A 23,491-nucleotide genomic window follows, 5' to 3' on the forward strand; every position below is an offset into this window, starting at 1 on the left:
TTGGCTCTCTTTGTTGTTGACACGCCTCTCGCCAGGATTAAAACAGTTTAGTGTTAGTGAAGGTTGTGGGTTAGCTGGAGGGTAGAAGAAGGATGAGGGGGTGATGGGGTTCAGTCTTTCATTTCTGATTGCCAACTTTCCTTACATAAAAAAAAAATACTTTTTGTGTGTGCATTTATATAATCTGGACTATTCTGCCGTTGTTTCTGGAACCTATGTGAGTCCCGCACACACCAGCAGTAGGAATTGAAGCCACTTCATTTAGGCCCTAAGCCTTCCACCCCTCCTCCTTTCCTCTTCCTTTTAAGGGGCTTATGGGATAAACAAAGTCAAATAAACGCCGCTTTGACATGTTTCCCGAGCTCCCTCTCTAAGTCATATAGTTGATAGACAGCTATTAACATGGCAGGTTGTTGAAGAGGAGGGAAATGGCCAGATAGAATAGAATCTGCAGCCAGTCATAGTGCAAAACCTCAATGCCACCCTATACTCCCTCATAGTACACTTTTGACCAGAGCCCTAAGTGGAGGAATGAAAGATGAAAAAGGATGGTACAGTCTTTGAATGGAAAATAATAAATACTTGTTTTGCGGTGCTGCAATTTCCTGACAAATGCACAGTGCCTTCAGAAAGTATTCACACCCCTTGACTTTTTCCACATTTTGTTGTGTTACAGCCTACATTTTATTTAAGATTGTCACTCCTACACAAAATACCCCGTAATGTCAAAGTGGAATTATGTTTTTAATAGTTTTTATTTTATTATTATTAAAATAAATTTCATTAAAAAAATTATGAAAAGCTGTAATGTCTTGAGTCAATAAGTATTCAACCCCTTTGTTATGGCACACCTAAATCATTTCAGGAGTACAAATTTGCTTAACAAGTCACATAAGTTGTATGCACTCAGTTGTCACATCTCAAAAAAATGATGTATTTGGGTGTTCTTGGAACCATTGTTCAGGTTTTTCCTTTGCCCCTGCAACTTCAGAACGAGCACGAGGTAGTCTGTTGCTGGTGGTGTAAGTTTCTCAAAACAAGTGAAATCGCTTGTCTGGTGACTATAACATGCCACTTACAGTGCCTTCAGAAAGTATTCACACCCCTAGAATTTTTCCACATTTTGTTACAGGCTGAATTTAAAATTGATTCAATTTAGATTTTGTGTAACTGTCCTGCACACAATACCCCATCATTTCATAGTGGAATTATGTTTTTAGACATTTTTACAAATGAATAAAAATGTAAAAGCTGAAATGTCTTCAGTCAATAAGTATTGAACCCCTTTGTTATGGCAAGCCTAAATAAGTTCAGGTGTAAAAATGTGCTTAACAAGTCACATATTAAGTTGCATGGACTGTGTGCAATAATAGTGTTTAACATGATTTAAATGACTACCTCATCTCTGTGCACCACACATACAATTATCTGTAAGGTCCCTCAGTTGAGCAGTGAATTTCAAACACAGATTCAACCACAAAGACCAGGGAGGTTTTCCAATGCCTTGCAAAGAAGGGCACCTTATTGGTAGATGGGTAAAAATAATAAAAAGCACACATTGAATATCAATTTGAGCATATTGAAGTTATTAATACAATTTTCTGGATGGTGTATCAATACACCCAGTCACTACAAAGATACAGGCGTCCTTCCTAACTCAGTTGCCAGAGAGGAAGGAAAATGCTCAGGGATTTCACCATGAGGCCAATGGTGACTTTAAAACAGTTACATAGTTTAATGGCTGTGATAGGAGAAAACTGAGGATGGATCAACAACATTGTAGTTACTCCACAATACTAACCTAAATGACAGAGTGAAAAGAAGATCGACACGGGTACTATTGAGCGTGAAAAACCCAGCAGCATTGCAGTTCTTCACACAAACTGGTGCGCCTGGCACCTAGTACCAGACCCCGTTCAAAGGCACTTACATTGTTTGGCTTGCCCATTCACCCTCTGAATGGCACACATACACAATTGTCTCAAGGCTTAAAAATCCTTCTTAAACCTGTCTCCTCGCCTTCATTTACACTGATTTGAAGTGGATTTAGCAAGTGACATCAATAAGGGATCATAGCTTTCACCTGGTCAGTATATGTCATGGAAAGAGAAGGTGTTCTTCATGTTTTGAATGCTCACTATATGTCTTATGTGTGTAGCCCATGTTGCGGACTCAACAGTGGTTTGTTTGGTTTGTAGGTACAGTATGCTCTCTCTGTCTCAGCTCTCTCTCTCCCCATCCCTTCCTCTTTCTGTTTCTCTTTTTTGAAATATCAAAATACTGTGTCACTTAAAGATGACTGATTTACTGTAGCAGGTTTGTCTTACAGTAGCAAGATCAGAGTTGCTCTTCTAACAGGGGGAGAGAGGGAGGGATAGGCATAGGGAGAAGGATGAAGGGATAGGGAGAAGGATGAAGGGAGAAGGATAAAAGGATACGCATAGGGAGAAGGATGAAGGGGTAGAGGTATTTGGTATTTTATTAAGATCGCTAATAGCTGTTGTGATAGAAGCAGATACTTTTCCTGGGGTCCACACAAAACATGAACCATTAAATAATCCTGAACATTAATGAACAAGAACAGCTCAAGGACAGAACTACATCAATTTAAAACGTCACATAGCCTACATGTCAGTACATACACACACAACCTAGCCACGAGGTCAAAGGAATTGTCCGCAGAGCTCCGAGAAAGGATTGTGTCAAGGCACAGCTCTGGGAAAGGGATCAAAAACCTTCTGCAGCATTGAAGGTCCCCAAGAACACAGTGTCATCATTCTTAAATGGAAGATGTTTTGAACCACCAAGACTCTTCCTAGAGTTGGCCACCTGGACAAACTGAGTAATCGGGGGAGAAGGGCCTTGGTCAGGGAGGTGACCAAGAACCCAATGGTTACTCTGACAGAGCTCCAGAATTCCTCTGTGAAGATGGGAGAACCTTCCAGAAGGACCACCATCTATGCAGCACTCCACCAATCAGGCCTTTATGGCAGAGTGGCCAGACGGAAGCCACTCTTCAGTAAAAGGCACATGACAGCCCGCTTGGAGTTTGCCAAAAGGCACCTAAAGGACTCTCAGATCATAAAAAACAAGATTCTCTGTTCTAATGAAACCAAGATTGAACTCTTTGGCCTGAATGCCAAGCGTCATGTCTGGAGGGAAAGATGAACAGAGCAAAGTACAGAGATCCTTGATGAAATCCTGCTCCAGAGCGCTCAGGACTTCAGACTGGGGTTGAAGATTCACCTTCCAACAGGATAACAACCCTAAACACACAGCCAAGACAACGCTGGAGTGGCTTCGGGACAAGTCTCTGAATGTCTTTGAGTGGTCCAGCCAAAGCTTGGACTTGAACACGATCGAACATCTCTGGAGAGACCTGCAAATAGCTGTGCAGCATCGCACCCCATCCAACCTGACAGAGCTTGAGAAGATCTAAAATCAAATCAAATTTTATTGGTCACATACACATGGTTAGCAGATGTTAATGCGAGTGTCGGGAAATGCTTTTGCTTTTAGGTCCGACCGTGCAGTTATATCTAAATAGTAATCGAACAAATTCACAACAACTGCCTTGTACACACAAATGTAAAAGGATGAATAAGGATATGTACATATAAATATATGGATAAGCGATGGCCGTGCGGCATAGGCAAGATGAAGTAGATGGTATAGAAAACAGTAAATATATATGCAATGAATAATGTAGGATATGTAGACATTATTAAAGTGGCGTTATTTAAAGTGACTAGTGATACCTTTTTATTAAATTTATTAAAGTGTCCAGAGATTTGAGTCTGTATGTTGGCAGCAGCCTCTCTATGTTAGTGATGGCTGTTTAACAGTCTGGTGGCCTTGAGATAGAAGCTGTTTTTCAGTCTCTCGGTCCCAGCTTTGATACACCTGTACTGACCTTACCTTCTGGATGATAGCGGGGTGAACAGGCAGTGGCTCGGGTGGTTGTTGTCCTTGATGATCTTTTTGGCCTTCCTGTGACATCGGGTGATGTAGGTGTCCTGGAAGGCAGGTAGTTTGCCCCCAGTGATGTGTTGTGCAGACCTCACTACCCTCTGGAGAGCCTTGCGGTTGTGGGCGGAGCAGTTGCCATACCAGGCAGTGATACAGCCCGACAGGATGCTCTCGATTGTGCATCTGTAAAGTTTGAGTGTTTTAGTTGACAAGCCTAGATGGCCAGATCTGCAGAGAAGAATGGGATAAACTCCCCAAATACAGATGTGCCAAGCTTGTAGCGTCATACCCAAGAAGACTTCGAGGCTGTAATCGCTGCCAAAGGTGCTTCATCAAAGTACTGAGTAAAGGGTCTGAATACTTATGTTAATTTTTAATTTGTTTAATATTTAATTTTTAATATTTAATTTGTTAATCTTTGCAAATGTATTAAAAATATCTAAAAACCTGTTTTTGCTTTGTCATGGGGTATTGTGTGTAGATTGATGAGGGGGGAAAACATTTTAATCAATTTTAGAATAAGGCTGTAATTTAACTAAATGTGGGAAAAGTCAAGGGGTTTGAATACTTTCCGAAGGCACTGTAGGTATTCCTCTTGTCCAGATGGGATAGGGTAGTGTGCAGTGCGATGCCGATTTCATAGTCTGTGGATCTATTGGGGCAGTAAGGAAATTGAAGTGGGTCTAGGGTGTCAGGTAAGGTAGAGGTGATATGATCCTTGCCTCTCAAAGCACTTTATGATGACAGAAGTGAGTAGTACGTGGTGATAGTCATTTAGTTCAGTAACCTTTGCTTTCTTGGGTACAGGAACAATGGTGGACATCTTGAAGCAAGTGGCAACAGCAGACTGGGATAGGGAGAGCTTGAATATGTCCGTAAACACTCCAGCCAGCTGGTCTGCGCATGCTCTGAAGATGCGGCTAGGAATGCCAGGGCCGGCAGCCTTGCGAGGGTTAACGAGATTAAATGTCTTACTCACGTCGGCCACGGAGAACGAGAGCCCACAGTCCTTGGGAGCAGGCTGCGTTTGTGGCACTGTGTTATCCTTAAAGCGAGCAAAGGTGTTTAGCTTGTCAGGAGAAAGACGTCGGTGTCTGCAATGCGACTGGTTTTCCCTTTGTAATCCGTGATTGTCTGTAGACCCTGCTACATACGTCTCGTGTCTGAGCCGTTGAATTGCGACTCCACTTTGTCTCTATACTGACGTTTTGCTTGTTTGATTGTCTTACGGACTACACTGTTTGTATTCAACCATATTCCCAGTCACCTTGCCATGGTTAAATGCGGTTGTTCGCGCTTTCAATTTTGCGCGAATGCTGCCATCTATCCACGGCTTCTGGTTTGGGTAATAGTCAGTGGGAACAACATCCCCTATACACTTCCTGATGAACTCAGTCACCCTGTATACGTCAATGTTATTCTCGGAAGCTACCCGGAACATATCCATGTCCGCATGATCAAAACAATTTTGAAGCATGGATTCCGATTGGTCAGACCAGCGTTGAACAGACTTTAGCACGGGTACTTCCTGTTTGTGTTTCTGCCTATAAGAAGGGAGGAGCAAAATGGAGTTGTGATCTGATTTGTTGAAGGGAGGGAGGGGGAGGGCCTTGTAGGCGTTCCAGAAGGGGGAGTAACAGTGGTCGAGTGTTTTTCCACAGAGTGTAATACAGTCAATGTGTTGATAGATTTCGGTAGCATTTTCCTCAAATTTGCTTTGTTAAAATCCCCAGCTACAAGAAATGTGGCCTCGGGATATGTGGTTTCCAGTTTGCTTAAAGTCCAGTGTAGTGCTTCTACACCTGCATTGCTTGGGGTTTGGGGTTTTAGGCTGGGTTTCTGTACAGCACTTTGATATATCAGCTGATGTAAGAAGGGCTATATAAATACATTTGATTTGATTTTGATTTAGTTCCTTTAGGGCCGTCATGGTATCGGCTTGAGGGGGAATATACTCGGCTGTGTCTATAACCGAAGATAATTCTCTTGGGGTAATACGGTCGGCATTTGATTGTGATGTATTCTATGTCGGATGAACAAAAGGACTTGAGTTTCTGTATGTTATCACACCATGAGTAGTTAATCATGAAACATACACCACCGCCTGCCTTCTTCCAAGAGTTTTTTTTTTCTTCCTGTCTGCGCAGTGTACTGAGAACCCAGCTGGCTGTTTGGACGGGACGGTATATCCTGAGAGAGCCATGATTCCATGAAACGGAGTATGTTACAGTCCCTGATGTCTCTCTTGAAGGAGATCCACGCCCTGAGCTCATCTACTTTATTGTCCAGAGACTGATTATTAGCCCTCAGATTACAGTGAAGAACGAGACCTGCCTCTGTTCTGGGCCAGCTGTAGTTTTTCTAGGTCCATATTTGCAGCACCTGCCCATATGACTGGGCAATAATTAAGATAATATAAAACTAGAGGCTGCAGGACTTGCTTTGTTTTCAATCCAAGGTAACACCAAGTAATTTAGTCTCCTCAACTTGCCACATTATTCATTATCAAAAAAAGCTGAGGTCTACAACTTGTACCAAATACAATGCTCTTAGTTTTGGAGATGTTCAGGACTAGTTTATTACTAGCCACCTATTCTAAAACTGAGTACAACTCTCTGTTTAGGATTGCAGTTATTTCACTAGCTGTGGTTGCTGATGCACATAGGCTTGAATCATCAGCATACATAGACACACATGCTTTGTTGATTGCCAGTGGCAGTTCATTGGTAAAAATAGAAAAGAGGTAGAGGACGGTACACCACGTTTGACATGTTTGACATTAGAGAAGCTTCCATTGAAGAAAACCCTCTGTGTTATATTAGTCCACATTTTGGCAGAGCTTGAAAAGCCATAACCTGTTGTTGAAAAAAAAACACATGTGTTATGATCAATAGTATCATAGGCTGCACTGAAATCTACCAGGACAGTTCCCACAATCATCTTCGTTTCAATTTCTTTAAACCAATCATCAGTCATTTGTGTAAGTGCAGTACATGTTGAGTGCCCCTCTCTATAAGCATTCTGAAAGTCTGTTAATTTGTTTACCGAGAAATAGCATTGTATGCACACACACAAACACTACGGTCTAAATATTTTGTCAGGTATATTTACTTCTCTCCCCCTTGAAAGGCGAGATAAATGTAGCTGGTTCAGACAAAATGTTCTCTACTTCTGTCTGGCATACTGAACTACTGATGACCAGAGACCAGACTGGCTGCTTTGATCCTGGAATTAAACAGTCTACAGATCAGACACTCTGTCTACACTTCCTTTCCTTTAACACTATCCCTCTCCCTGCATCCCTCTCCTTCAACCTGGAGGGAAGCCAAAGTAATTCCGCTACCCAAGAATGGCAGAGCACCCTTTACTGGTTTTAACAGCCAACTAATCAGCTTGCTACCGACTCTTAGCATACTTTGGGTAAAAAGGTGTGTGACTACATGCGTGTGTGTGTGTGTGTGTGTGTGTGTGTGTGTGTGTGTGTGTGTGTGTGTGTGTGTGTGTGTGTGTGTGTGTGTGTGTGTGTGTGTGTGTGTGTGTGTGTGTGTGTGTTTTTAGAAGTAAGTCAATAGCATTTCTAGCAGTGTTAACAGTGTTGCTGTTAGAGACGGGGAGACTGTATTAAAGGAGTCAGCAGAAAGACTCTAACCAGCCAGTCAGTCTGTGATCTCTCTAAGCTCTGTAAACAAACACACACATCCTCTGGGACGCACGCTGACTGACTGCCCATACTGACTCTGACTCTGAGAGACAGAGAGAAGGGGGTGAGGGAGGGAGGATTCGCAGCTGACTTCACACTTTAGAGAGAGAGACATCTTGTTCAAATCAAATGTATTTATATAGCCCTTCTTACATCAGCTGATATCTCAAAGTGCTGTACAGAAACCCAGCCTAAAACCCCAAACAGCAAGCAATGCAGGTGTAGAAGCACGGTGGCTAGGAAAAACTCCCTAGAAAGGCCAAAACCTAGGAAGAAACCTAGAGAGGAACCAGGCTATGAGGGGTGGCCAGTTCTCTTCTGGCTGTGCCGGGTGGAGATTATAACAGAACATGGCCAAGATGTTCAACTGTTCATAAATGACCAGCATGGTCAAATAATAGTAATCACAGTGGTTGTCGAGGGTGCAACAGGTCAGCACGGCCAGGTGGACTGGGGACAGCAAGGAGTCATCATGCCAGGTAGTCCTGAGGCATGGTCCTAGGGCTCAAGTCCTCCTAGAGAGAAAGAGAGAATTTGAGAGCATACTTAAATTCACACAGGACACCGGATAAGACAGGAGAAATACTCCAGATATAACAGACTAACCCTAGCTCCCTGACACATAAACTACTGCAGCATAAATACTGGAGGCTGAGAAAGGAGTGGTCAGGAAACACTGGCCCCATCCGATGATACTACCGGACAGGGCCAAACAGGCCAGATATAACCCCACCCACTTTGCCAAAGCACAGCCCCCACACCACTAGAGGGATATCTTCAACCACCAACTTAACATCCTGAGACAAGGCCGAGTATAGCCCACAAAGCTCTCCGCCACGGCACAACCCAAGGGGGGGCGCCAACCCAGACAGGAAGACCACGTCAGTGACTCAACCCACTCAAGTGTGTTGAGTCACTGACGTGGTCTTCCTGTCTGGGTTGTTCTACCTCTTCAATTGCATCTCCTGATCAATGTCTGACAAATTATCAATCCGTTGTTTTAAACAAGAATTTATTCTGCTTTGAGTATTGTTCATTTTATTTTCTGTTATTTCTCATGTCTGTGTGCGTCTCTCTTTCAGGACGTGGAGATCAGGTCGAACGCAGCTCTCTACCTCCCCCAGATCAGTGACCTGCTGAACCGCGTGCCCCGTCAGATGCTGCTGCTACTGAAGACCAACGATCTTCTCAGAGGCATTGAGACCACCCTGCAGACCAGAGCTGCCTCCTCCTCCTTCATCAACATGTCCCGATGCTGCACCAGGGCTGTAGCCAGGTAGACCCTGACCTCTAATCCCTAACCTTAATCCTGCAGACCAGAGCCTGCTCCTCCTCCATCATCATGTCCCGATGCTGCACCAGGGCTGTAGCCAGGTAAACCCTGACCCCTAACCCTAATCCTGCAGACCAGAGCTGACTCCTCCTCCTCCATCACAATGCAAATAGTCCGGGTAGCCAATGTACGAGGGGCACCGGTTAGTCGGGCTAATTGAGGTAATATGTACATGTAGGTATAGTTAAAGTGACTATGCATAGATGATAAACAGAGAGTAGCAGCAGTGTAAAAGAGGGGTTGGCAGGGGTGAGGGGGGAGTGGCGGAACACAATGAAAATAGTCCAAGTAGCCATTTGATTACATGTTCAGAAGTCTTATGGCTTACAGGTAAAAGCTGTTGAGAAGCCTTTTGGTCCTAGACTTGGCGCTCCGGTACCACTTGCCATGCAGTAGCAGAGAGAACAGTCTATGACTGGGGTGGCTGGGGTCTTTGACAATTTTTAGGGCCTTCCTCCGACACCGCCAGGTATAGAGGTCCTGGATGACAGGCAGCTTGGCCCCAGTGATGTACTGGGCCGTACACACTACCCTCTGTAGTGCCTTGCAGTTAGAGGCCGAGCAATTGCCGTACCAGGCAGTGATGCAACCAGTCAGGACGCTCTCGATGTTGCAGCTGTAGAACCTTTTAAGAATCTGAGGACTCATGCCATGCAACATCCCTGATGCAACATCCCTAATGCTGTACCAGGGATGTAGACAGGTAGACCCTGACCTCTAACCCCTAACCCTGGAGACCAGAGCTTCATCCTTCTCCTTTATCAACATGTCCTGATACTGCACCAGGGATGTAGACAGGTAGACCCTGACCCCTAACTCTGGAGACCAGAGCTTCACCCTTCTCCTTTGTCAACATGTCCTGATGCTGCACCAGGAATGTAGACAGGGAGACCCTGACCTCTAACCCCTAACCCTGGAGACCAGAGCTTCACCCTTCTCCTTTATCAACATGTCCTGATGCTGCACCAGGGATGTAGACAGGGAGACCCTGACCTCTAACCCCTAACCCTGGAGACCAGAGCTTCATCCTTCTCCTTTATCAACATGTCCTGATGCTGCACCATGGATGTTGCCAGGTAGACCCTGACCCCTAACCCTGGAGACCAGAGCTTCACCCTTCTCCTTTATCAACATGTCCTGATACTGCACCAGGGATGTAGCCAGGGAGACCCTGACCTCTAACCCCTGAAATCTAACCCCTAGCCCTAACCCTGCAGAGGGTTCCAGTCCCTCTGTGACAGTCCTGCTGCTCTGTATCAGTCCACCACACGCACCACTAATCTATGTGCATCCCCTTAGACAAGCAACACACACATGCTTTGACACACACATTTGTATCACATCAGTTTCAGTAATCATTATTTAAGCTTTAGGAAAATGCAAACATTTCTTACTTGCGGTCCTTCCCCCTCCTCACTCCCTTCCTCCCCTCTCCTCTCTGTATGTCTGTGTGTGTAATTGGCTGGCTGAATGCTGTGATTATATTGTACTTTCGGTGGCAGTCAGCAGTGGCCATATTGATTCAGTCTTACCATTGTAATGAACAACTCCATGATTGTCTCTGAGAAAAATCATTAGGACAGAGAGGAGGGGAGGGTGCTGGACGCCTCCGGGGAAAAAAAGGGGATGAGAGGGGTGGAGGAGAGGAGATGAAGTGTGAGAAGGGTGGAAAGGAGGAGCAAGGAGAGTGAAAAAAGAGGGAGGAGGGGAGGAGAGGGGGGGAGGATAGATGAGGAAGAGAGGGGTGCAATGGAGAAGAGGGGGAGGCAGTGAGACGTGAAATTCAGTGTTTTGCTCCAGCAGCTCTCTATTTAAACTAAGCAGTAGTAGAATGCAGATCTACAGGGAATTAGATGGGGAATATTGGGCTTAATTGAGCTTGCCTGGCTCAAAAATAGTGGCAAAAGTGCAAACCCCGCCCATTTGCTCTGGCCCACCAGGCAGATTCAATCGGACGCTCAAAGTATTTGAAAGAAAACAAATATAACAAGAGAGAGAGAGACACTTTGCGATGTTTTTCCCTGTGCTGTGTAATTGGTTGGGAGAGGAGGAATGATGGCTTAGACAAGATGTCCCTTCATCTCTTTCCTCAAGGAGAACACATTGTCCTACCACAGGGCAGGCCACACACATACACACACCAGAGAGAGCTGTCTGGTACAGCAGAGTCAGTGTCTCCCCAGTCTGTGCTGTGACAACACTACAGTGTGGTGGAGGATGATCCTTCTAAAACATTCAGTAGTCAGTCATGTTATAATCTCTTATGCAATGAATAACGCAGCATTGGGATTTCTGGTGAGTCCCGTTATTCCACTGTTATACTGTACTGCAGTCTCATCATATTTCTTCTTTTTTTGGGGTGGGGGGGGGGACATCGGCTTTAATATTGTAGATACATTGTAGATTCCATCATTATAATTGTCTGTATCACTTCCAATCCCCCATATATATTTTTTGCAAATATACAGTTGAAGTCGGAAGTGTACATTCACCTTAGCCAAATACATTTAAACTCAGTTTTTCACAATTCCTGACATTTAATCCTAGTAAAAATTCCCTGTCTAGGTCAGCTAGGATCACCACTTTATTTTAAGAATGTGAAATGTCAGAATAATAGTAGAGAGAATGATTTATTTCAGCTTGTATTTCTTTCATCACATCCCCAGTGGGTCAGAAGTTTACATACATTCAATTAGTATTTGGTAGCATTGCCTTTAAATTGTTTAACTTGGGTCAAACATTTCGGGTAGCCTTCCACAAGCTTCCCACAATAAGTTGGGTGAATTTTGGCCCATTCTTCCTGACAGAGCTGGTGTAACTGAGTCAGGTTTGTAGGCCTCCTTGCTCGCACACGCTTTTTCAGTTCTGCCCACACATTTTCTATAGGATTGAGGTCAGGGCTTTGTGATGGCCACTCCAATACCTTGACTTTGTTGTCCTTAAGCCATTTTGTCACAACTTTGGAAGTATGCTTGGGGTCATTGTCCATTTGGAAGACCCATTTGTGACCAAGCTTTAACTTCCTGACTGATGTCTTGAGATGTTGCTTCAATATATCCACATGCTTTACCTTCCTCATGATGCCATCTATTTTGTGAAGTGCACCAGTCCCCCCCTGCAGCAAAGCACCCCCGCAACATGATGCTGCCACCCCTGTGCTTCACGGTTGGGATGGTGTTCTTCATCTTGCAAGCTTCCCCCTTTTTCCTCCAAACATAATAATGGTCATTATGGCCAAATAGTTCTATTTTTGTTTCATCAGACCAGAGGACATTTCTCCAAAAAGTATGATCTTTGTCACCATGTACAGTTGCAAACCATAGTCTGGCTTTTTTTATGGTGGTTTTGGAGCAGTGGCTTCTTCCTTGCTGAGCGGCCTTTCAGGTTATGTCGATATAAGACTCGTTTTACTGTGGATATAAATACTTTTGTACCTGTTTCCTCCAGCATCTTCACAAGTTCCTTTGCTGTTGTTCTGGGATTGATTTGCACTTTTCGCACCAAAGTGCGTTCATCTCTAGGAGACAGAACACGTCTCCTTCCTGAGCGGTGTGACGGCAGCGTGGTCCCATGGTGTTTATACTTGCATACTATTGTTTGTACAGATGAACGTGGTACCTTCAGGCGTTTGGAAATTGCTCCCAAGGATGAACCAGACTTGTGGAGGTCTACAATTCAGGTCTTGGCTTGATTTCTTTTGATTTTCCCATGATATCAAGCAAAGAGGCACTGAGTTTGAAGGTAGGCCTTCAAATACATCCACAGGTACACCTCCAACTTGACTCAAATGATATCAATTAGCCTATCAGAAGCTTCTAAAGCCATGACATAATTTTCTGGAATTTTCCAAGCTGTTTAAAGGCACAGTCAACTTAGTGTATGTAAACTTCTGACCCACTGGAATTGTGATAAGTGAAGTAATCTGTCTGTAAACAATTGTTGGAAAAATTACTTGTATCATGCACAAAGTAGATGTCCTAACCGACTTGCCAAACTATAGTTTGTTAACAAGACATTTGTGGAGTGGTTGAAAAACAAGTTTTAATGACTCCAACCTAAGTGTATGTAAACTTCCGACTTCAACTGTGTGATTACAGGCTCAAAATAGCCAGAAACAAAGTACTTTCTTCTGAAACTCGTCAATCTATTCTTGTTCTGAGAAATGAAGGCTATTCCATGTGAGAAATTGCCAAGAAACTGAAGATCTCGTACAATGCTGTGTACTACTCCATCACAGAACAGAGCAAACTGGCTCGAACCAGAATAGAAAGAGGAGTGGGAGGCCACGGTGCACAACTGAGTACATAAGTGTCTAGTTTGAGAAACAGACGCCTCACAAGTCCTCGACTGGCAGCTGTATTAAATAGTACCCGCAAAACACCAGTCTCAACAGTGAAGAGGCGACTCCGGGATGTTGTCGTTCTAGGCAGAGTTCCTCTGTCCAGTGTCTGTGTTCTTTTGCCCATCTTAATCTATTCTTCTTATTGGCCAGACTGAGATATGGCTTTTTATTTGCAACTCTGCCTAGAAGGCCAGCATCTTGCTCAGTTGTGCACCGGGGCCTCCCACTCCTTCTATTTTGGTTATAGACAGTTTGCGCTGTTCTGTACATTAACAATGTCTTCACTGTATTTCTGATGAAATTGATGTTATTTTAATGGACACAAATTTGGACACATGGACACAAATTTTAATGGACACAAATTTGCTTTTCTTAACAAGGACATTTCTAAGTGACCCCAAACTTTTGAACGGTAGTGTATATACATATCTTTTTTTGAAATATATTTTCCTTTATTACTTTCTAACCCTACCAGCCCTCCCCTAATTGGAATAAACTAGTGAACAACAACGCTTAGGCCTCTACTTCCAGCTTATACAGACTATTTACATTTTATGGACAAAGTCTATTTTACTATAGTTCTATTTTGTTTGTTTTTACTTCTGTCCTTCCTCTACCTTCAACCTCTCCCATCCATCCAGTTTCTATTTGCCATATCTTTAAATGTTCTTAACCCATATACGTTTTACGGACACAGTATGTTTTACATTAGTTATCTTGTTATTATTTGTTGCTAGTAGTCCCAGCCTTCAGCTCCATTCAACCCCTCCCATCTATCTCAATACCATCCATATTGGATTTCGTCCTCTTTCTTTCTGTCCCCATCCATACCTTCCTATCTCTTTCTAATTTTCGCTCTCTCGCTCTCTCTCGCTCTCTCGCTCTCGCTCGCTCTCTCATATCATCTCCCCCTCTCCCTCTCTCTTTCTCTTTCTCTCTCGCTCTCATATCATCTCCCCCTCTCTCTCTCTTTCTTTCTCTTTCTCTCTCGCTCTCATATCATCTCCCCCTCTCTCTCTCTCTCTCTCTCTCTCTCTCATTCGTCCTCTTTCTTTCTGTCCCCATCCATACTCTTTCTAATTTTCTCGCTCTCTCTGTCGCTCTCTCTCTCTGTCGCTCTCTCTCTCTGTCGCTCTCTCTCTCTGTCGCTCTCTCTCTCTGTCGCTCTCTCTCTGTCTCTGTCGCTCTCTCTCTGTCTCTCTCTCTCTCTCTCTCTCTCTCTCTCTCTCTGTCGCTCTCTCTCTCTGTCGCTCTCTCTCTCTGTCGCTCTCTGTCGCTCTCTCTCTCTGTCGCTCTCTCTCTCTGTCGCTCTCTCTCTCTCTGCCGCTCTCTCTCTCTCTGCCGCTCTCTCTCTCTCTGTCGCTCTCTCTCTCTGTCGCTCTGTCTCTCTCTGTCGCTCTGTCGCTCTGTCTCTCTCTGTCTCTGTCGCTCGCTCTCTATCTCTCTCTCTCTGTCGCTGTCTCTCTCTCTCTCTGTCGCTGTCTCTCTCTCTCTGTCGCTGTCTCTCTCTCTCTCTCTCTGTCGCTCTCTCTCTCTCTCTCTCTCTGTCGCTCTCTCTCTCTCTGTCTCTCTCTCTCTGTCTCTCTCTCTCTCTCTCTCTGTCTCTCTCTCTGTCGCTCTCTCGCTCTCTCTCTCTCTCTGTCGCTCTCTCTCTCTCTCTGTCGCTCTCTCTCTCTCTCTGTCGCTCTCTCTCTCTCTCTGTCGCTCTCTCTCTCTCTGTCGCTCTCTCAATTCAATTCAATTCGCTTTATTGGCATGACGTAACAATGTACATATTGCCAAAGCTTACTTTGGATATTTACAATATAAAAAATAAATAAAAATGAGAATCAAAAATTGTCAACGGGACAACAGTAACAACAATAACCAACGGTCAATATAACCATACATTCAACAATAACAATAATCATACAGTTGAGGACATGTGCAGGTTTATTGGTCTGTCAGACACTGTCCCTCAACTTATGGCAGGCAGCAATGTAGTGCGCTGCCAACCCACAGCTCTCTGCGTCCTCCCCCAACAGGATGGGTAGCCTATCCTCATCAGAGAGGTCTTAAAACCTTGAATAAGGATTTCAAATTTGGGGAAATGACACTCTCTAATTGTTTTATATTTTTGACATTTTGTCAGGAAATGCAGCTCCGTCTCAGGTTCTGCTGTTGTGCAGTGGTTGCACAGCCTTTCCTCTACAGGGAGCCAGGTTTTCCTGTGTCTACCCTTCTCAATGGCAAGGCTGTGCTCACTGAGCCTGTACTTTGTCAAGGTTTTTCTAAGGTTTTGATCAGTAACCATGGTCAAATATTTAGCCATAGTGTACTGTCGATTTAGGGCCAGATAGCACTGCATTTTGCTTTGTGTTTGTGCTTGTGTTTCCCAATAAGCAATGTAGTTTTGTTTTGACTGTGTTGTAATTTGGTTTATTCTGATTGATTGGATGTTCTGGTCCTGAGGCTTCAGTGTGTTAGTAGAACAGGTTTGTGAACTCAGCCCCAGGACCAGCTGGATGAGGGGACTCTTTTCTTTGCTCAGCTCTTGGCATTGCAGGGCTTGGTAATGATATGAGAGGGGGTCACTGTATTTTAGATGTTTCCAAAACTTAATTGCTCTTTTTTGAGTTTTTATTATTAGTGGATATTGGCCTAATTCTGCCCTGCATGCATTGTTTGTAGTTTTCCTCTGGACACGTAGGAGAATCTTACAGAACTCTGCATGTAGGGTTTCAATGGGGTGTTTGTCCCATTTGATGAAATCTTGTTTTGCAAGTGGACCCCACACCTCGCTGCCATAAAGTGCAATTGGTTCAATGACATATTCAATTAGTTTTAGCCAAATTTTAATAGGTATTTCAATTTGAATTTGCTTTTTAATGGCGTAGAATGCCCTGCGTGCTTTCTCTCTCAGTTCATTCACTGTCTCATTAAGGTGTCCAGTTGAGCTTATTTTTAAACCTAAGTAATTGTAGTGTGTACAGTACTCTATATATTTTGTACCAATTGAGAACTTTGGTCTAATTCCCTGAGATCTGGATCTTCTCTGGAAAATCATTATTTTAGTCTTTTTGGGGTTTACTGCCAGGGCCCAGGTCTGGCAGTACTGCTCTAGCAGGTCCAGGCTCTGCTGTAGGCCAGGTGCTGTGGGTGACAGCAGGCATAGGTCATCTGCGAAGAGTAGGCATTTAACTTCTGAATTGTGGAGACTAACACCAGGGGCTGAGGATTTTTCTAGAATAGTGGCCAATTCGTTAATGTAAATATTGAAGAGTGCAGGGCTCAGATTGCAACCCTGACGAAGGCCCCGCCCCTGGTTAAAGAATTCTGTCCTTTTCTTACCAATTTTAATGCTGCACGTATTGCCAGTATACATTGATTTAATTATGTCATATGTTTTACCCCCTACACCACTTTCAATAACTTTGTAGAACAGTCCTGTATGCCAAATAGAATCAAATGCTTTTTGGAAGTCGATAAAGCAAGTGTATATTTTGGTATTATTTTGGTGGACATGTTTATCTATCAGGGTGTGTAAGGTGTAAATATGATCAGTTGTGCGATGTTTTGGTATAAATCCAATTTGGCTTTTACTCAAGACATTGTGCTTATTAAGGAAGTTTAGAACTCTTACATTGATGATACTACAGAAAACCTTCCCCAGGTTACTGTTCACACAAATGCCTCTGTAATTGTTAGGGTCAAATTTGTCTCCATTCTTAAAGATTGGGGTTATGAGTCCTTGATTCCAGATGTCAGGGAAATAACCTACACTCAGGATCAAATTAAACAATTTTAATATAGCCAATTGAAATTTTGCACTAGTGAGTTTGAGCATTTCATTTAGGATGCCATCAGGTCCGCAGGCTTTTTTAAATTTGAGAGCCTGAAGTTTCTTATAGAGTTCCTGGTCAGTAATTGGGGAGTCCAATGGGTTTTGATTGTCCTTTATAGCTTTTTCTAATCCATTCAACTTCTCATGGATTTGGCGTTGTTCTGCGTTTGTGTCAATTTGAACGGTGTTGTAGAGTGTTTTGAAATGGGTTGTCCATATGTCACCATTTTGTATTGCTAATTCCTCTTGTTTAGATTTTTTTAGTTTTTTCCAATTTTGCCAAAAGTTGTTTGTGTTTATGGACTCCTCAATTAGTGTCAGCTGCTTGCTGTTGTACTGTGCTTTTTTGGTTCTGAGTGTACGTTTATAGAGTTTTAAAGTCTCACAGTAATGAAGGCGTAATTCACCATTATTTGGGTCTCTGTGCTTTTGGTTGGATAGTGTTCTAAGTTTTTTCCTTATAATTTTACAATCTGCATCAAACCAGTTGTCATCTGTGATTTTTTTAGTTTTGTTTTTTATCAATTTCAATTGTGCTTCTTTTGCCGTTTGCCTGAATATATAGTTGATGTTTCGTACTGCTAGATTGATGCCTTCTTTACTGTGAGTGAATGTGGTATCCAGAAAGTTATCTAAGAGTGTTTGGATATTTTGGTTCCAGGTTGCTTTCTGGTATTCTTCTGTGCTGTTTTGGGCCCATCTGTATGAATTTCTGATGTTGTACAGCTTACTGGGCTCTCTCTCTCCTCTCGTCTCTCTGTCGCTCTCTCTCTCTCTCTGTCGCTCTCTCTCTCTCTCTCTCTCTGTCGCTCTCTCTCTCTCTCTCTCTCTGTCGCTCTCTCTCTCTCTCTCTCTGTCGCTCTCTCTCTCTCTCTCTCTCTCTGTCGCTCTCTCTCTCTCTCTCTCTCTCTGTCGCTCTCTCTCTCTCTCTCTCTGTCGCTCTCTCTCTCTCTCTGTCGCTCTCTCTCTCTCTCTCTCTCTCTCTCTCTCTCTGTCGCTCTCTCTCTCTCTCTCTGTCGCTCTCTCTCTCTCTCTCTCTGTCGCTCTCCTCTCTCTCTCTCTGTCGCTCTCTCTCTCTCTCTCTGTCGCTCTCTCTCTCTCTCTCTCTCTGTCGCTCTCTCTCTCTCTCTCTCTCTGTCGCTCTCTCTCTCTCTCGGTCGCTCTCTCTCTCTCTCTCTCTGTCGCTCTCTCTCTCTCTCTCTCTCTCTCTCTCTCTCTCTCTCTGTCGCTCTCTCTCTCTCTCTCTCTGTCGCTCTCTCTCTCTCTCTCTCTCTGTCGCTCTCTCTCTCTCTCTCTCTCTGTCGCTCTCTCTCTCTCTCTCTCTCTGTCGCTCTCTCTCTCTCTCTCTCTGTCGCTCTCTCTCTCTCTCTCTCTGTCGCTCTCTCTCTCTCTCTCTCTGTCGCTCCTCTCTCTCTCTCTCTCTGTCGCTCTCTCTCTCTCTCTGTCGCTCTCTCTCTCTCTGTCGCGCTCTCTCTCTCTCTCTGTCGCGCTCTCTCTCTCTCTGTCGCTCTCTCTCTCTCTGTCGCTCTCTCTCTCTCGCTCTCTCTCTCGCTCTCTCTGTCGCTCTCTCTCTCTGTCGCTCTCTCTCTCTGTCGCTCTCTCTCTCTCTGTCGCGCTCTCTCTCGCTCTGTCGCGCTCTCTCTCGCTCTGTCGCTCTCTCTCGCTCTGTCGCTCTCTCTCGCTCTGTCGCTCTGTCTCGCTCTCTCTCGCTCTGTCTCTCTCTCTCTGTCGCTCTGTCTCTCGCTCTGTCTCTCTCTCTCTGTCGCTCTGTCTCTCTCTCTCTCTCTCTCTCTCTGTCGCTCGCTCTCTATCTCTCTCTCTCTGTCGCTCTCTCTCTCTGTCGCTCTGTCTCTCTCTGTCGCTCTCTCTCTCTCTCTCTCTCTGTCGCTCTCTCTCTCTCTCTCTCTGTCGCTCTCTCTCTCTCTGTCGCTCTCTCTCTCTCTGTCGCTCTCTCTCTCTCTGTCGCGCTCTCTCTCTCTCTCTGTCGCGCTCTCTCTCTCTCTGTCGCTCTCTCGCTCTCTCTCTCGCTCTCTCTGTCGCTCTCTCTCTCTGTCGCTCTCTCTCTCTGTCGCTCTCTCTCTCTGTCGCTCTCTCTCTCTGTCGCTCTCTCTCTCTCTGTCGCGCTCTCTCTCTCTGTCGCGCTCTCTCTCTCTCTGTCGCGCTCTCTCTCTCTCTGTCGCGCTCTCTCTCGCTCTGTCGCTCTCTCTCGCTCTGTCGCTCTCTCTCGCTCTGTCGCTCTGTCTCGCTCTCTCTCGCTCTGTCTCTCTCTCTCTGTCGCTCTGTCTCTCTCTCTCTCTCTCTCTGTCGCTCGCTCTCTATCTCTCTCTCTCTGTCGCTCTCTCTCTCTCTCTCTCTCTGTCGCTCTCTCTCTCTCTCTGTCGCTCTCTCTCTCTCTCTGTCGCGCTCTCTCTCTCTCTGTCGCTCTCTCTCTCTCGCTCTCTCTCTCTCTGTCGCTCTCTCTCTCTCTCTCGCTCTCTCTGTCGCTCTCTCTCTCTGTCGCTCTCTCTCTCTGTCGCTCTCTCTCTGTCGCTCTCTCTCTGTCGCGCTCTCTCTCGCTCTGTCGCGCTCTCTCTCGCTCTCTCTCGCTCTGTCGCGCTCTCTCTCGCTCTGTCGCTCTCTCTCGCTCTGTCGCTCTCTCTCGCTCTGTCGCTCTCTCTCGCTCTGTCGCTCTCTCTCGCTCTGTCGCTCTCTCTCGCTCTGTCGCTCTCTCTCTGTCGCTCTGTCTCTCTCTCTCTCTCTCTCTGTCGCTCGCTCTCTATCTCTCTCTCTCTGTCGCTCTCTCTCTCTGTCGCTGTCTCTCTCTCTCTCTCTGTCGCTCTCTCTCTCTGTCGCTCTCTCTCTCTCTGTCGCTCTCTCTCTCTCTGTCGCTCTCTCTCTCTCTGTCGCTCTCCCTCTCTCTGTCTCTCTCTCTCTCTCTGTCGCTCTATCTCTCTGTCGCTCTGTCGCGCTCTCTCTCTGTCGCGCTCTCTCTGTCGCTCTCTCTCTCTGTCGCGCTCTCTCTCTGTCGCGCTCTCTCTCTGTCGCTCTGTCGCTCTCTCTCGCTCTGTAGCTCTCTGTCGCTCTCTCTCTCTCTCTCTCTGTCGCTCTCTCTCTCTCTCTCTCTCTCTCTCTCTGTCGCTCTCTCTCTCTGTCGCTCTCTCTCTCTGTCGCTCTCTCTCTCTGTCGCTCTCTCTCTCTCTCTGTCGCTCTCTCTCTCTCTCTCTCTCTCTGTCGCTCTCTCTCTCTCTCTCTCTCTGTCGCTCTCTCTCTCTCTCTCCTCTCTCTTCTGTCGCTCTCTCTCTCTCTGTCGCTCTCTCTCTCTCTCTCTCTGTCGCTCTCTCTCTCTCTGTCGCTCTCTCTCTCTCTCTGTCGCGCTCTCTCTCTCTCTCTGTCGCGCTCTCTCTCTCTCTCTGTCGCGCTCTCTCTCTCTCTGTCGCGCTCTCTCTCTCTCTGTCGCTCTCTCTGTCGCTCTCTCTGTCGCTCTCTCTCTCTGTCGCTCTCTCTCTCTCTGTCGCGCTCTCTCTCTCTCTGTCGCGCTCTCTCTCTCTCTGTCGCGCTCTCTCTCGCTCTGTCGCTCTCTCTCGCTCTGTCGCTCTCTCTCGCTCTGTCGCTCTCTCTCGCTCTGTCGCTCTGTCTCGCTCTCTCTCGCTCTGGCTCTCTCTCTCTGTCGCTCTGTCTCTCTCTCTCTCTCTCTCTGTCGCTCGCTCTCTATCTCTCTCTCTCTGTCGCTCTCGCTCTCTCTCTCTGTCGCTGTCTCTCTCTGTCGCTCTCTCTCTCTCTCTCTCTCTCTCTCTGTCGCTCTCTCTCTCTCTCTCTCTGTCGCTCTCTCTCTCTCTCTCTCTGTCGCTCTCTCTCTCTCTCTCTCTCTCTCTGTCGCTCTCTCTCTCTCTGTCGCTCTCTCTCTCTCTGTCGCTCTCTCTCTCTCTGTCGCGCTCTCTCTCTCTCTGTCGCTCTCTCTCTCTCGCTCTCTCTCTCGCTCTCTCTCTCTGTCGCTCTCTCTGTCGCTCTCTCTCTCTGTCGCTCTCTCTCTCTGTCGCTCTCTCTCTCTCTGTCGCGCTCTCTCTCTCTGTCGCGCTCTCTCTCTCTCTGTCGCGCTCTCTCTCTCTCTGTCGCGCTCTCTCTCGCTCTGTCGCTCTCTCTCGCTCTGTCGCTCTCTCTCGCTCTGTCGCTCTCTCTCGCTCTGTCGCTCTCTCTCGCTCTGTCGCTCTGTCTCGCTCTCTCTCGCTCTGTCTCTCTCTCTCTGTCGCTCTGTCTCTCTCTCTCTCTCTCTGTCGCTCGCTCTCTATCTCTCTCTCTCTGTCGCTCTCTCTCTCTGTCGCTGTCCCTCTCTGTCGCTCTCTCTCTCTCTCTCTCTCTCTGTCACTCTCTCTCTCTCTCTCTCTCTCTGTCGCTCTCTCTCTCTCTCTGTCGCTCTCTCTCTCTCTCTGTCGCTCTCTCTCTCTCTCTGTCGCTCTCTCTCTCTCTCTGTCGCGCTCTCTCTCTCTCTGTCGCGCTCTCTCTCTCTCTGTCGCTCTCTCTTTCTCTCTGTCGCTCTCTCTCTCTCTGTCGCTCTCTCTCTCTCTGTCGCTCTCTCTCTCTCTGTCGCTCTCTCTCTCTCTGTCGCTCTCTCTCTCTCTGTCGCTCTCTCTCTCTCTCTCGCTCTCTCTGTCGCTCTCTCTCTCTGTCGCTCTCTCTCTCTGTCGCTCTCTCTCTCTCTGTCGCGCTCTCTCTCGCTCTGTCGCGCTCTCTCTCGCTCTCTCTCGCTCTGTCGCGCTCTCTCTCGCTCTGTCGCTCTCTCTCGCTCTGTCGCTCTCTCTCGCTCTGTCGCTCTCTCTCGCTCTGTCGCTCTCTCTCGCTCTGTCTCTCTCTCTCTGTCGCTCTGTCTCTCTCTCTCTCTCTCTCTCTGTCGCTCGCTCTCTATCTCTCTCTCTCTGTCGCTCTCTCTCTCTGTCGCTGTCTCTCTCTGTCGCTGTCTCTCTCTCTCTCTCTGTCGCTCTCTCTCTCTGTCGCTCTCTCTCTCTCTGTCGCTCTCTCTCTCTGTCGCTCTCTCTCTCTCTGTCGCTCTCCCTCTCTCTGTCTCTCTCTCTCTCTCTCTCTGTCTCTCTCTCTCTCTCTCTCTGTCGCTCTCTCTCTCTCTGTCGCGCTCTCTCTCTCTGTCGCTCTGTCGCGCTCTCTCTCTGTCGCGCTCTCTCTGTCGCGCTCTCTCTGTCGCGCTCTCTCTGTCGCGCTCTCTCTGTCGCGCTCTCTCTCTGTCGCGCTCTCTCTCTGTCGCGCTCTCTCTCTGTCGCTCTGTCGCTCTCTCTCGCTCTGTAGCTCTCTGTCGCTCTCTCTCTCGCGCTCTCTCTCTCTCTCGCGCTCTCTCTCTCGCTCTCTCTCTCTCTCTCTCTCGCGCTCTCTCTCTCGCGCTCTCTCTCTCGCGCTCTCTCTCGCGCTCTCTCTCTCGCGCTCTCGCTCTCGCGCTCTCGCTCTCGCGCTCTCGCTCTCGCGCTCTCTCTCTCGCGCTCTCTCTCTCGCGCTCTCTCTCTCGCGCTCTCTCTCTCGCGCTCTCGCTCTCTCTCGCTCTCTCTCGCTCTCTCTCGCTCTCTCTCTCTCTCTCTCTCTCTCTCTCTCTCTTTAATATATATATGTAAATATCATCTCCCCCATAACTTGCTGGTTCCTAAGATTACATCACATCTTGTTTCCTGTCAGGCACAAGCGGAGCAAGGCGCAGTCGAGGACACGGCGTCTCCAGATCACCATGTCGGAGTCTCTGACCCTTTGGCAAATCAGCCTGTACGAACTGTTCCTGTGGGTCAAGGGCTCAACGCTAGGAGGCTGGGTCGGCTCACTGCTCAGCTGTCTACACTACACACACTGATCAGAGAAGAGAGGCAACGACAAAGACACACACAGACAGACAGACACATACACACTTATGTACACACACATACCCTCACACTACGGCGTACACAAATAGGGCCTTTGGGACACAGAGTCATGAAGACACACCAACAAAACCTGACACAAATGCATATACACAAACACACACACAGCTGACACACACAGAGTCAGGCAATCCGCTCCAAACGCACGGAGACAGTATAACCACTGAGTAAACCGATGGATAGACAGAGGTAGGTGTCAATAGAACAGACAGACAAAAGAAAGTGACTGGGTCAAGCATCTGGTACTGCTCTGCTGTTAGTCCATTGGATGAAGAGGAAAGTTCAGGAACAGTTTGCTCAGCCATGACTATCCTATGGAGTGCTGTAAGTGATTGTTGTGAATACACGTACTGTGAAATAATATCATTTATATTTTTTAAAACAAAGTGGCCCGCTGAATTTATACTGAACGAAAATATAAACTCAACATGCAACAATT

At 46.3% G+C, this 23,491-nt stretch overlaps 1 protein-coding gene across 1 annotated transcript in view; it reads left to right on the forward strand.

The window, feature by feature from the left end:
• Positions 1 to 23,270, forward strand: part of adck1 (aarF domain containing kinase 1) — a 55,524-nt gene extending 32,254 nt beyond the window's left edge. The window contains exons 4-5 of the mRNA XM_029729253.1: positions 8,752 to 8,945; positions 22,817 to 23,270. Of these exons, the coding sequence (XP_029585113.1) occupies positions 8,752 to 8,945; positions 22,817 to 22,985 (363 nt within the window). The 3' untranslated portion in view covers positions 22,986 to 23,270. The remainder of the gene's footprint in view (positions 1 to 8,751; positions 8,946 to 22,816) is intronic.
• Positions 23,271 to 23,491: the final 221 nt, after the last annotated feature.

Source organism: Salmo trutta, chromosome 33, assembly GCF_901001165.1.
Source record: "Salmo trutta chromosome 33, fSalTru1.1, whole genome shotgun sequence".
Lineage (NCBI taxonomy): Eukaryota > Metazoa > Chordata > Actinopteri > Salmoniformes > Salmonidae > Salmo > Salmo trutta.